The 13,112-nt window shown below is 45.1% G+C and overlaps 1 protein-coding gene across 1 annotated transcript; it reads right to left on the bottom strand.

Moving 5' to 3' along the window:
- Positions 1-6,577: 6,577 nt before the first annotated feature.
- On the bottom strand, positions 6,578-12,842 carry DBI (diazepam binding inhibitor, acyl-CoA binding protein). Its single transcript, XM_007937779.1, has 4 exons — positions 12,834-12,842; positions 11,668-11,785; positions 8,038-8,100; positions 6,578-6,651 (listed from the first exon to the last, which is right to left on the bottom strand). The coding sequence occupies exons 1-4, from the start codon at positions 12,840-12,842 to the stop codon at positions 6,578-6,580; spliced, it is 264 nt and encodes an 87-aa protein (XP_007935970.1).
- Between the last annotated feature and the right edge of the window lie 270 nt (positions 12,843-13,112).

Raw genomic sequence — 13,112 nt, 5'->3', positions numbered from 1 at the left:
GTAGGTTCCCTGGGGTTGCTTAGAGCACAGTGTGCCCAGAGGCACCTAATTGCAGAGGCAAGTTGGCAAACCTTGAGGCTTCAGAGAGCCATCTTTCTTGGGGGTTACTTTGATACATTTATCTCAAATACATATATATATATCTATATACACTATGTATATATAACATACTGTTTGCATAATATCCAAATCACACATGTCCTACTTCACAGGCCATATCATAGACATTAAACAAGTCATACCTGTATATAGAGGTTTATTTCAAGGAAATGGCTCACAGAGCTGGAGAGGCTGGCAAGTCCTAAGTCCATGGGTCAGGTGTTGGGCTGGAGGCTTTTCCTGACTCACATTGTTGTAGGAACTAATGGGCCCAAAATTAGCAGGCTGCTGGCTCACATTTTAAGAACTGGAGGTCAGAGAATGATGAATTGGATGCAGAATTGAGAGAGGGCAAGCATTGCAAGAATATTTACATATATTGGATGCAGGCCACATTCCCAAGGAAACTGACTGGCTGATTGGTTTTTCAACTGATTGGCTGTTCACAGTGGATCACAAAACAGAGGATGATTGCCATTATACCACTTTATAGAAAAGCAATCAGTCCAATTTCTGCTAAACCACTGAATCATAGCCTAGTTGACACATAAAATTAACTGTCATGGCTGCTAACCAAAAGCTTAGCAGTTTGAACCCTCCAGACACTCTGTGAGAGAAAGATGTGGCAGTCTGCTTCAGTAAAGATTATAGCCTTGGAGACCCTATGGGGCAATTCTACTCCGTCCTATGAGTCAGAATCAACTTGAATGGTAATGAGTTTGGATTTTCTTAGCTAGCTCAAAAGAGAGGCCAGGTGCAATTTATGCAAATAAATAAATAAGGGAATAAATATTTTGATTTCTCTTCCCTGGGAAGTACCAAGAGCAGAAGCATTGCCTTCCCCTGACCCAGTCCCCAAGTGCAATCCAGGAATATTCCCAGTGCTGCTAAGGCCCTGCCTCTACCAATGATTTCTCTTGGCTCATCTTCCACTCATATACTTGTAATTTAATTTTAAGCACCTCAGTCATCTGGCTGCTTATACCACCCCCTCACCATTTCCCAGCCTGGCTCAAGTCACTTCCTGGGCCTTCTCGTTCTCTCCTTGGCTTTCCCTTCCACGTTATACCCATCAGGTAACCTTCTGCTCAGCCCTGTATGATGAAGAAATGGAGGCTGAGGCACAACTCATCAGTGTGTATGTAAGTTAAGCAGTGTCTGAGCCAAGGCCCCAACTTGCGTCCAATGGCCTTTCTATAATCCCTTGCACCTCTGGTTCCTGATTCTTGACCAAATATATTCTTATAGTACTGGTTCCCAGAACTTTGGGTTTTGGAACTGTTTTGATGTCAGATCATCCTTGGACAACTCACTCCTCCTTGCATAGTTGACACTCAAATCCAGGCTGCTGTCAAATTGCCCTTTGGGATGCCTTATGTTAAGCACTGTTTAATCAGCCCCTTGATGCTCATTTTCTACCCACTTTACAGGCAAGGAACTGTGGCTCTGAGAAGATAACAGATCTAGCACCTAAAAGTCTAACGTGGGATTTACAACTAAATCTGTCACCAAAGCCAGATTCAAGATAAGAAGTTGCACAGACATGCTGTGGGATCCTTTCAGTGGCCCTTACCACCGGTTTTTCTCCTTTCTCCCTGAGTTGTTCCCCAACCTCACCACCCACTTCTTATCTCCTTTGTTCCTAAATGACAACCTGGCTATACATGGACTCTTGTAGAAGCAATAGGTGCAAGGACGTTCCCCTGAGGTTGCTAGTGACTAGCTTTCAGAACACTGTTTTGGTTATCTAGTGAAGCTGTAACAGAAGATACCACAGGTGGGTGGGTGGTTTTAACAAACAGTTTATTCTCTTACAGTTTTGGAGGCTAGAAGTCCAAGTTCAAAGTTCCAAGCTCTAGGGACTGGGTAAAAGCCCCATGACCTTGGGCTTTAGCTCTGCCTCATTCTCCCAGCCCACTAGAGCTAGAGGTGTCTGTTTACTTAAGTACCTGCTGGCTACTGAGGCTAACAAGCCCAAGGTCAACAAGTAAAATGGCACAGTCCCAATATTACCAAACAACAACTACTAGTTCAAGTCCAGAGATAATCCCTAGATCAGCAGGAAACATGGCAGGCTGCTAAATGAAGATTCGGCTACATGCAGGGTTCAAGCCTGCTAAAAGCTCAAGACCTTCCTCAAAGTTGCTTCTTATATACTGGAAGCAGCCCATATCCCTAAAACAGTTACGCAGCGGCTCTAGTAGATTCCACCATAGAGTTAATTACCAATTTCACCATGGGGACTATCTACATCCAGCTGCCTAGCCACTCAAGACCAGGACCAGCCAAGATGACACATAACCATACCATCCAAACATAACTTTCTGGAAAAAAAAAAAAAAAAAAAGGTACTTCCACTTTACAGTGAGCAGGGAGGGCACTTCATAAAACTGACTGAGCCCTAGGTTCATTTGAACTGGTTAACAAATACAGCTTATTTGGGCCCCACTCCAGCCTTGGAGATAGGCTCGCATTTCCAACCACTCCTTGGCTGCCAGTTGCACAGGTAGGTTGGGGATGTTATGTCAGCAAATTACAATAGCCCAGTGAAGTGGGGGTCACTCTCATCATCTAATTCACAGTACAGATGCAGAGCTACAGGCAGCCAGGGTTGTAAGAGGGAACATGATGGAAACGGACAAGAAGGGCCTCCTGGACAGAGTCATGGAATTGGATCCATTTACATCACCTCTGAGCCTCAATTTCTTCATTTGAATAATGGGCACCTTAACCCCATTACACAGTCAAGAGGTGTACTCCTCACCTCAAAGTGTTGTAAGAACCTGAGTCACAGCAAAGAACTGAAGCTAAGTACCTGAGTCACAGTCTGGCACTAGCTGGTCCTCAGTAAGCAATGGTCTTGATTTGAAGCCACATCATTAATGGCACTAATGGGCCTCAAACCCAAGCCTTTTTACTCCCATCTAAGGGTTCTTTCCCATGTGAGGAAGAGGAAATATCAGTCATTATAATACAATGTTAGCACATTTTAGCTGCAGAGGATCAGACTGAAATCTTTTAGAACTCTCTTAGGCCAAGGCCCATTCTTAAGTATTTCTGGCCAGCAATGAACAGACAGTGCCTGAACCACAATCAAGGGTGTGTGTATCTGTGTGGCCCCAATGCCTTTCATAAGCTAGAAATAGGTCAGAATACTGGGCAGATGCTTCTCTTATCCACACCCATCCAAGGAGTGATAATTTGCTTATGGACTAGGTTCTTGACTCAGATAGACATTGCCAGGGATGAGCTGGCTGGAAAGCTGATGGGGGAAAAGTTCCTGATAAAGAGACACACAGTGGGCACCCCCTCAAGGCCAGAGCTTCTCATAATCCCACTACCCTCTCGATAAGTATGTTAGGCCCAACCCAGTAATCTGGTTTATTTGGACTGAAACAGCATCTCCAACTTCATTTAAGGTTATTTTTAGTTTGATTTTCTCCTGAAGCAACTAAAACCTGAGCAAAGGAGATGATCTAAATATGCGTACAAGTCAGTGGGTATACTCTCTGCTGCTTCCCTTGTGCCTCATGGGAGTACTCCCCAGTTTGGTGATATTGGTAGCCTGAGTGGTATAGAGCCGGGTGTGGGGAAAGCTGTGCATTCCCTGCCTCGTACACTCTCGGCCACATCCAAAGAAACAAAACAAAACCAGTTACCACTGAGCTGATTCTCACTAGTAGCAAACCTATGGGTTTCACAGCTTACCTGTGCTCCAGAAAGTTTTTGATGGCTGTGATTCTTCACACGCAGATTACCAGGCTCTTTTCACAGCCACTTTGGCACCCAAACACAAAAATCCACTGCTCTCAAGTCAGACCCGACTCATAGCAACCCCTCCTTGGGTTTCGGAGGTGATATCACTAGGAAGCAGATTGCCCAACCTTCCTTCCGAGGAGTAGCTGGTGGGTTTGAACCACCAGCCTTCTGGTTAGCAGTCAAATGCCTTAGGCACTATGCTACCAGAGCTTTCCTTTGGCACCCAGGAAAAACTAAAACAAAACAAAAAAAAACCCAAACCCACTGCCATCAAATTGATTTTGATTCATAGTGACCTTATAGGACAGAATGAATCTATCCTATAGGGTTTCCAAGGCTGTAAAGCTCTACGGAAGTAGACTGTGTCATCTGTCTCCCATGGAACAGCTGTTTGGTTTGAATCACTGACCTTCTGGTTAACAGCTGAATGCCTTAACCATGGTACCAACAGAGCTCCCTTAGGAAAAACTAATTCCCCCATAAATGACACTGCTTCTCAGGAAATCTCGTCACCTAGTCTGCATATCTGGGTTTTGGATCTTGATACCCCCCCCACTTCTTTGTTGGAGCAACCTCTGTCTGTCTACACCTGAGCGTCTAAGTCTAGTTTTTCCATGGGCAGGCTGGGCTGGAAGTGGAATCATCATCAATCTTAACAGCCGTTTAATATAGTCAGATCATTCAAACTAATGACCTTTACCACACCAGTCCCCAGTGGTTGCCCACCAAACAAAAAATCTGTTGCTGTCATGTCAATTCTGACTCATAGCCTATAGAGATGTCCTTAGGGTTTCCAAGACAGTGATCTTTATAGAAGCAGACTGTCATATCTTTCTACGATAGTGTGGCCTGTGGGTTCAAACTGCCAAACTTTCAGTTAGCAGCTGAGTGCTTAATCACTGTGACCTATGATCAAATTCCATACTTTTCAACTTGATTGTCAAGACTTTCCACTCCCTAGTCCCTTTTTCAAAGAGCTCTAGTGGTATAGTGGGTAAGACATTTGGCTCTAACCATAAAGGTGAAACTCACCAGCTGCTCCATGGGAGGAAGATGAAGCGATCTACTTTTGTAAATATTTACAGCCTTGGAAACTCAATGGGGGTCACTATGAGTGGGAATTAACTCAATGGCAGCGGGTTTAGTCCCTTTTTACGTATTACTGAGAGTATGCCTGCAAGGCCAGCTTGGGTGGTACAGCGAGAAGGGTACAGGCTTCTGAACCAGAAGTCTACATTAAATGTTGGCTTTTAACTTATTTACTAGCTAAGTGATCTTGCGTAAGTTACTTTTACTCTCAGCCTCACTGTTCTCCTGGGTGAGGAGAACTGTCAAAGATTAGGGCACAGGATTTGGATAGAAGACAGTGTGGCCTCAAGGGCTTCTCCTTAATTCCTCAGACACTGCCTCCTCATCTGGAAATAAAACCATCCCTTCTTGTAGGACTGCACAAGGGTATTTGTTAAGTAATAATAATAATAATAATAATAGGAGTGTTTGTTAAGTAAGGCCTTGACATGTCTCTCTCTTCCTTCTCATCTTTCAACCTTTTATCTCCCAGGATCAAGCTCAGCCTTTTTTCCTCTGCAGCCTCCAACCTTTGCCACTGTGCCCCTCTCCCCTGCAACCTGATCTCCCTCCTCCCTGCTGAGCACATAGTTCCCTCAATCACATTTATCCTCCCAGCTGCTGTGGTCAAGCTTCATAGGGATGCTGGGCTTGCCCCATGCCAGACCATACTCTGTTCCTGGCTGGGGCCTCGACCATCTGTTTATCTGCGCTGGAACCAGGGACTGGCTGAACCTCGAGACAAACCTAAACATTCATTCTACCCCGCCTTCCTCAGAGGCCAGCAGTGCACTACCAGCTGTTAAGATCAATGATGCCTCCAATTCTGGACCAGTCTGCCCATGGAAAACTAGACTTAGAAGCTCAGGTGTAGATAGAGAGAAGTTGCTCCATCAAAAAAAAGAGGTGTGTGAAGATCCAAAACAGGAGTTAATAGAAAGTACTTGCAGACTGAAGTTTCAGCCAGCTCACCAAATCTTCTTCAGTGCAGCTGGATTAGGAAGGATTAAAAGGAGAGGAAGACCACTTCTATAACCCTTTTCTGCTCCATCACAAAGAGGTGAGCTTACTTCAGGCCTATGGACAGGGTAGGATAGCCTGCCTCACAATCAAGTGAGTAGAAAAACCAAACCAAACCAGTTGCCATTAAGTTGATTCCAACTCATGGTAGCCCCAACTGTGGAGAGTAGACCTTTTGGAAACAGATTGCCAGGCCTTCCTCCAGATTGCAAGGCAGTTCTAGGTGGACTTGACCTGCCAACATTTCAGCTACTAGCCTAAACAGGGCTTAATGATTTGTGCCACAAAGGGACTCCTCAGTTGAGTGGAGTGGAGGTTAAGTTGAAACAATGTCAGATGAAATTTTTAGAAAAAGGAAGTGAGATTGGAACAGAGTAAATTATTTCAAGAACCCAGACCACCAAAAACTTGAAATAACAAATTCACTTTTAATTGATATACAAGTAAAAACTACACAGCCCAAGTCAGTAACCATTTCTGCTCCTAATCTGTTGGAGCCTTATCTTGGAAAGCTCAAGAAACTGGGTTAACCGGTTATATTCATTGCTTAACTTCAACTGCAGTATTAGAAAAAAACAAGGAGTTTTATCTGTTTAGATCTAATGCTTGGCTGACATCCACATTCAGTCCCTTATATTCCATATTTTTTCTTTAGCTCTTCTACTTTGTCAATATAAGCTTTCATGGCGTCTTCCTTGGAGGTTCCTGTAAGGAAGTAACAGGATTAATTGTCAGGGAGGCAACATGGTGCAAAACCAGGCTTTGATGCCCTAGACAGACATGACTAAACTTAGCCTCAGTCTCTCCTCTGTAAAATGGATATTCTAGTGCATACACCTCAGAGACCTGGCAAGGATTAGACTTGAGGCTGAAGAACTTCCCCAGAGTAAATATGCCATAAAGCACTGAGACCGTAATTCACAGCGTCAGAGAGGCCCTGTGTTGAGTCATGTGTGACCATGTGGGAGTGGTCAGCATGAGCCTCAGGAGAAAGGAGTTCCAGCCAGGCAGGAACATTTAATATTGGGAGTCCTGCTGGCTTTGCTGGTCCTGGTGACTCATAGTTGGCTATGGTCTATCAAGTATTTCTGTGTTGGGCTCTCATCTCCCAAAGCTGCTCAGCTAGCAGCAAGAAGCCAGGCACCCTCTTCTCCTTAGAGAGAAGTTATGAGGAAAGTTTTGAGAACTCTGAGAAAAAGCTGCTGGTTCTTGAAAGGGAGTAAGGCAAATCTGTATTTTCTTGCTGCAATACAAAGGGCACTGTCTACATATCTGAAGACAGAAAAACCCAGTTCTTGAATTCTATGAGAAGGAGATGCTATGGAACTGGAGCTTGATCTGCAGCACAGCAGAATACAGAGGGCCTAAAGATGGTATGGAAGTGCCCACTGAAAACTGACATCAGGCAGGCATTCTTCTCCCAGTAACTTGCAAATCCTGGGAGTGCATTTATTATATTCTGGCCCTTTCTGAATTCAAGGGTTTCTCATTTTCAGGAAGACAGAAGGCTTATTCAGAGTCTAGCTAGTGAGAACACAAAAGCTGACTGGCACTTTGGTGCCAACTTTTGGGTCTTGCTGCCACAGGTGGCACGTGACTGAGCAGAAGCTGGGCTACTTCTTGGCTGCTATTGCTTAGCATATAATGATTTTCATTCACACTGAGCCTTAGCATGTGCCAGCAGCTTGCCATGTATTAGCTCATTCCTTCTTTTATATGCCCTTGTGGCTGGGTCACCTTCTGGCCTCATGGGGAACAGTGATGGGGGCAGGAAACCACCTCTTACTCTGAACATGTCCAAAGCCCACCATAACCATATCACCTCCCATCCTGTTTTTCAGTGGTCTCTGGTCCCTGGACCCCTGCTCCAGCTGATACCACTGCTCAGGGATGGTGTTTTAGAAAAGGCAGTAACAGTAGAAGAAAAGTAGGTGGCCCAGTTTTTTTCCATTCTTGGCACAAGTCAATCTGGTTTCTAGCCTGTGCCTCATCTGATTTGTTTTCTCCTCGTACCTTGTGCATTCCATAATTAAGAGTCTTTCATTACTGAGATTCACAAAGCAAGGGAAACTGACTACAACAGATAATTACCTTTTAGTTCATTCCAGGCATCCCACTTGGCCTTGCCTTTGAAGTCCAATATCCCAGGTCGTTCTTAAAGAAGGAAAGGAAAAACATTAGATGTGCTTCAAGTTCTAACAGAGAACTTCAACAACTTTCTTGTCTTGAAAGACTTTTTTTTTAAAAAAAAGTTATTATAAAAAAATATTAAAAACATGAAAAAAAAAAAAGAATTATTCCCATGTACTCATTAACCAGCTTCAATGATTATGAACTCACAAATGGTCTTGTTTGGTCTATATCTCCACCCATTTCTCCCCCATACTTAAATATTCCATATATATTTATTAAATAACTCTTAAAAAATATAAACGTAATATCATTATCACGCCCCAAATATCAAACAATTAAAATTTACAGTTGGTTAGCTAGGATCAGGATCCAATCTGGTTGGTATCAAGTCTGTCCCTCGATCCATCCTTGTAGAGACTGTAGTCCCCAACCCATCTTTTTTAAATCGAGTGATATTTTAAACTAGAAATTGTTCTGACATTTCTTCAGCTTCAGTTAGAACTGGTATGTGTGGGCAAGTAGCCTCTCGCTAGTTTCGGCCTCTTCCTCTCACTGTGGTTGGAAGATCCCAGCCCTCAACAGCCCTGGGAAGTGAGTAGCTGCAGACACCACTGTGTTTCCAATTGATACAGGGCTTGGTCAGTGCCTGTGACCTGGCTGGCAAGGCATTGGAGAGGGGAGCACTGCCTTCCAAACATAGGGTCGGGGGAGAGGACAGGAATCTCAGAAGTGGGTTCTGTGACTTGGAACCCTATGAAAGGCTTGGAGATGAGTAGGGGCTGAAAGCACTGTGAGGAAGGTAGCTGCTAGAGGCTTTCAAAAACAGGGTGAGGTGGGGAGCCTGGATGACTACAAAGTAGTTGATTCTCTGGGGCCACCTCTGGGTTTCTGGTGAGGGCAGGGAGGCTGGGCTGGGCTGTTAGAATCACACACAAGTGCCCAGGGTCTGGTTCACTGTCTGTCAGAAGGGAGAAAAGTTTGAATTATTCCTATTTCTAAGTTTATACATGGAAGGAAACTTTCTTTGTTGGTTACCAGGGATGGGTGGGGAGGGGAAGCTAAATTCCCAGATAAGTTTGGAAAAACTTAAATATGTAAAAATATAAATATGTAGAAACCAAAGATTAGTAGTTACTAGGTAGGAGGGAAGGAGAAAGGGGAATCTTTGGTTTGTAGGGTATTGAGTTTACGCTAATGGCAGTGGAATATTTTGGAAAAGGATAGCAATAGTGATGATACAACATGAGAGATGTCATCAATGTCCCTGAGCTATAAATGGGGAAGTTGTTATGTTGGTGAAAGTCTTGTTGTATATGTTTTCACCAGGATAAAAGAAAAAAAAGTATACCTATTCCTCTAGGCTCTGTCATGGAGTTAAACTGGTCGAGTACACTAGGTTCTTCTTTAAGAAACCCCAAACAAAACCAAACAAGTTGCCACTGAATCCATTCCAAATCATTGTGACCCCATGTACTCCACAGGATTTCATGGTTATAACCAGGCCTTTCTTCTGAGGCGCCTCTAGGTAGATGAACCACCAATCTTTCAGTCAGCAGTCACCTACTTAATTATTTGTGCCACCCAAGAATTTCTTTAAGAAACCCAGATGTACAAAAATCCAAATTTAAAATGTAGAGAAATTAGGAGGAAAACTGTTTTCATTACAAGACAGTCCTTATATTACAAATTAAGTAACTCTAAAATTTCTCCATTAAATGTTTTTAATTTAAGTTTTTAAACCAGGTAGTATATTCACACGGTTCAAAATTCAACAGCTAAAAAGGATAATAACATTAACCTTTCCTCTCACCCTTGCTCTCAGCTACCCAGTTTGTCTCCACAATGTCTAAGTGTTACCAGTTTTCTAGGTGTTCTTCTCTGTGAACTGTCTGTCCATATCTTTGCCTTATTGTTAGTCTATTTATTATTGATTTGCGGGAATTACTACTAAATGCAAAGTTTCTTTATATTATACTATGATTCTATACTTACAGACCTGAAACCCATTGGTAACATATCTATACCTGGGAAGCTCATACATACTACTTTCTTGCTGACCTATTTCAATGCCAGAATGAGCACAAAACAAAAGGGGGCATTCACAGTACTTTCATATGCCCAGACTACTGTGTCTGAGAAAAATCCAGTCTCTCATCCTGTCAGGGAAGCACTGCCAGGGACATCTGGAAACAATTGCACGTGCAGAGTCATCATCAGAACCCTGGAACAGCACTCTTCAATTGCCTTCATGGCAACAACACGAATGTTTCACATTTGCGTTACCCAATTCTGTAACCATTTGCCATATGTGGCTATTGAGCACCTAAAGCATGGCTAGTGTGACTGAGGGCTCAACTATTGATATTACTTCATTTGAACTATATTCAGTTTAAATTTCAGAAGTCACATGTGGCTAAAAACCAAACAAACTCACTGCCATCAAGTTGATTCTGACTCATAGTGACCCTCACTGGGTTTCTGAGGTGGTAAATCTTTATGAAAGTAGATTGCCCAGTCTTCCTTCTGTGGAGTGGCTGGTGGGTTTGAATCACCAACCTTCTGGTTAGTAGTCAAGTGCCTTAGGCACTGTGCCACCAGAGTTCCTTAATCAGGGTAGATTCCCAAGTTGGATTACCTATGCTCATGGGAAGCAGGCAGCCCTATCATAGAGGCCTGTTGTTTGAAACACTTGAGGCAGAAAAGCATCTCATCTCCTCCTACAAAACCCTTCTAACTCCCTTTTCCCTCCCTGGGAGCATATAGCGTTTATAAAGAGAATGTAAAACTCACCTTTGCTACAAGATTTTTCTCAACTAAGGCCTCCCTGTAAATACTAGTGGTGATTTGCTATTGCCTGTCACCCTTAGCTCTGGGCACCATGTCTTGCTTCCAGCTGGCCAGCATCCAGCCCACCTGCCCCAATCGCAGTGAAACTGGGGCCACACCTGCCTTCCTTCTGAAGGCGGTGGGACTCCTACTTTGCCATGATGGTTAACTCTGAGTCCCTGAAAGAAGGTGTTGCTGCTGTTGCTTCAGCCTGCACCCAAGTTTCATGGACTTCAGGACAGAATGAAAACTGACTGACACAGTGAAGATAGTATTTCAGTCTCAAAATCTATAGTAAGATTTCTGGATAGGGAACAAATGGTCCTCAAGAAGGTAGATTGTTATCAGCAAAAATGTTCTGACCTGCCCCAAGAAGCCAGCTGCCAAGTGCTCCAACATTTATTTTGGTCATGTAGGGGCGGAACTTCGTAGTGATACTGCCTAGGAAACTCCCAAGGAGGGGTCGCTATGAGTCAGGTATGACTCGACGGCACATAACAACAACAACAAAGTAGGATTTGAATTCTGCCACCTGAGCCACCAAGAACAGGGCAGGGTTTATGAACTCTGCATGGGGACATGGTCTTTAGACAATTTCTCTCATGTTAAACTCTAGGAATCCCATGCAGAGCCATCTTTGAGTCATTTTGAGACTGAGGTTCCCACAGATTTAAGGGTTGCAGCACCTACTCAAGGCTGCTGAGCCAGCTGGCAAGAGTCCGCTTTGATGAGCTGGGGCCCCCCCAACTAATCTCATCATACCTGTGTTTATGTCACCCACTGTGACTTGCTTGTAGCGGCTGTAGATGAACAACATCTCATCGTCAGCTGGTTTGGTCTTGAGGTGCTTAACATCTTCTGCAGCTTTGTCAAACTCGGCCTAAATGTGAGGGAGAGGAGAGGAATGAAGGCCTCCTTAGGGAGTTGAAGGACAGGTGTCCTCTCTGGTGGAGAAGTCAGAAAGGCACAACTTCGTCAGCAATGCAGGTCCCCACTTAAGTGCCCCCTCCACCCCAGGGCATAGATAAAGATTCAGCACACTCTGGGGAAGCACACCATGCACTCATTCAATCCAGACAACTATGTATGGGGGTCCTCACTATATGGGGGCCCTCACTATAGCGGGCAACAGGTGCTGGATGTGAAAGAGGCAGGCTAAGATTTTGCTCTCAGTGGCTGTACACTTGGCAGGAAAGACAGCGGCAGCGTGGCCAACTGCAGTACCACTACAGGGTAATGGCCGGGGTCTCAGTGAAGACCCTATCCGTTGGTGAGGGTGTGACAGCGTGTTCAAAACAGCTGAGAAGGGGCAGGGCATGAGTGCAGTGCTGCCAGCGGCTGGAGCCAGTCCGGGACGTTCAGTGCCGACCTATGTCCCTGTGTCCAGACTGGAGAGAAATGGGAGGAACCAGAGATCACCCCACATGGCGCGATCCTTGATAAGCCTCTACATTCAAGGGAAAAGAAAGACCTCTGGGTCACCTCACCCCGGGTCGCATTATCTGCCCTCCGAACGTCAAGCAATCAGTTCCAACTTCTGACCTCCAAGCGCCCCGCCACGGCTTCCCCGCTTCACCCTCCTGCCATCTTGCCGTGGTTGTGCCTTGTCTTCTCGGGTGGTGGACCAGATCCCTTATTCCTCCGATCTATGCAACCACCCACCTCTTATCTTTCTTCCTAGCACCCTCGTCTCCGACCGCTATACCAACGGGGAACTTTCCAGCAACTGCGGATGGGTACCGGTGTTGGGAATTCAAAACAGGAAGTTTAGCTCACAAGGCACGCTATTAGGGTCAGAGTTGGGCAGGGGTCCAGGAAGAACTGCGCGGTGTGGGAGGGAAAAGTTGCCTGGTTCAGCCTGTGGATGATTCCCAAACTAGCCTCCCGCTCCACCGCTCCTTCTTAGATTCGTTGGACACTCGTTGTACCTGAGACATGCCGGCGACGAGGCAAGGATTCCAGAGAGTCCACGGAGGAAACGCGAAGGAAGCGACAGCTCAAAACCACACCAGCAGCGATTTTAGCAGTGCTGCCCAGCGCTTTCCAACTCTGCTGGGGCGAGCGTGAAGCAGCCAATCAAGGGAGAGCTTTTCGCCGGGGGCGTGCTCAGTTACCTCCACGGGTATTTGCCCCACTGTGCCCAATTTGGGCCGGCCCGCGCACGCGCAAGAGGGAGCGGAAGGGATCTCCGAGAGCTGGTGGAGACC

Source organism: Orycteropus afer, unplaced genomic scaffold (assembly GCF_000298275.1).
Source record: "Orycteropus afer afer isolate SDZICR_OR568_19922 unplaced genomic scaffold, OryAfe1.0 scaffold00004, whole genome shotgun sequence".
Classification (NCBI taxonomy): Eukaryota; Metazoa; Chordata; class Mammalia; order Tubulidentata; family Orycteropodidae; genus Orycteropus; species Orycteropus afer.
This window is presented reverse-complemented; position numbering and strand designations above follow the sequence as displayed.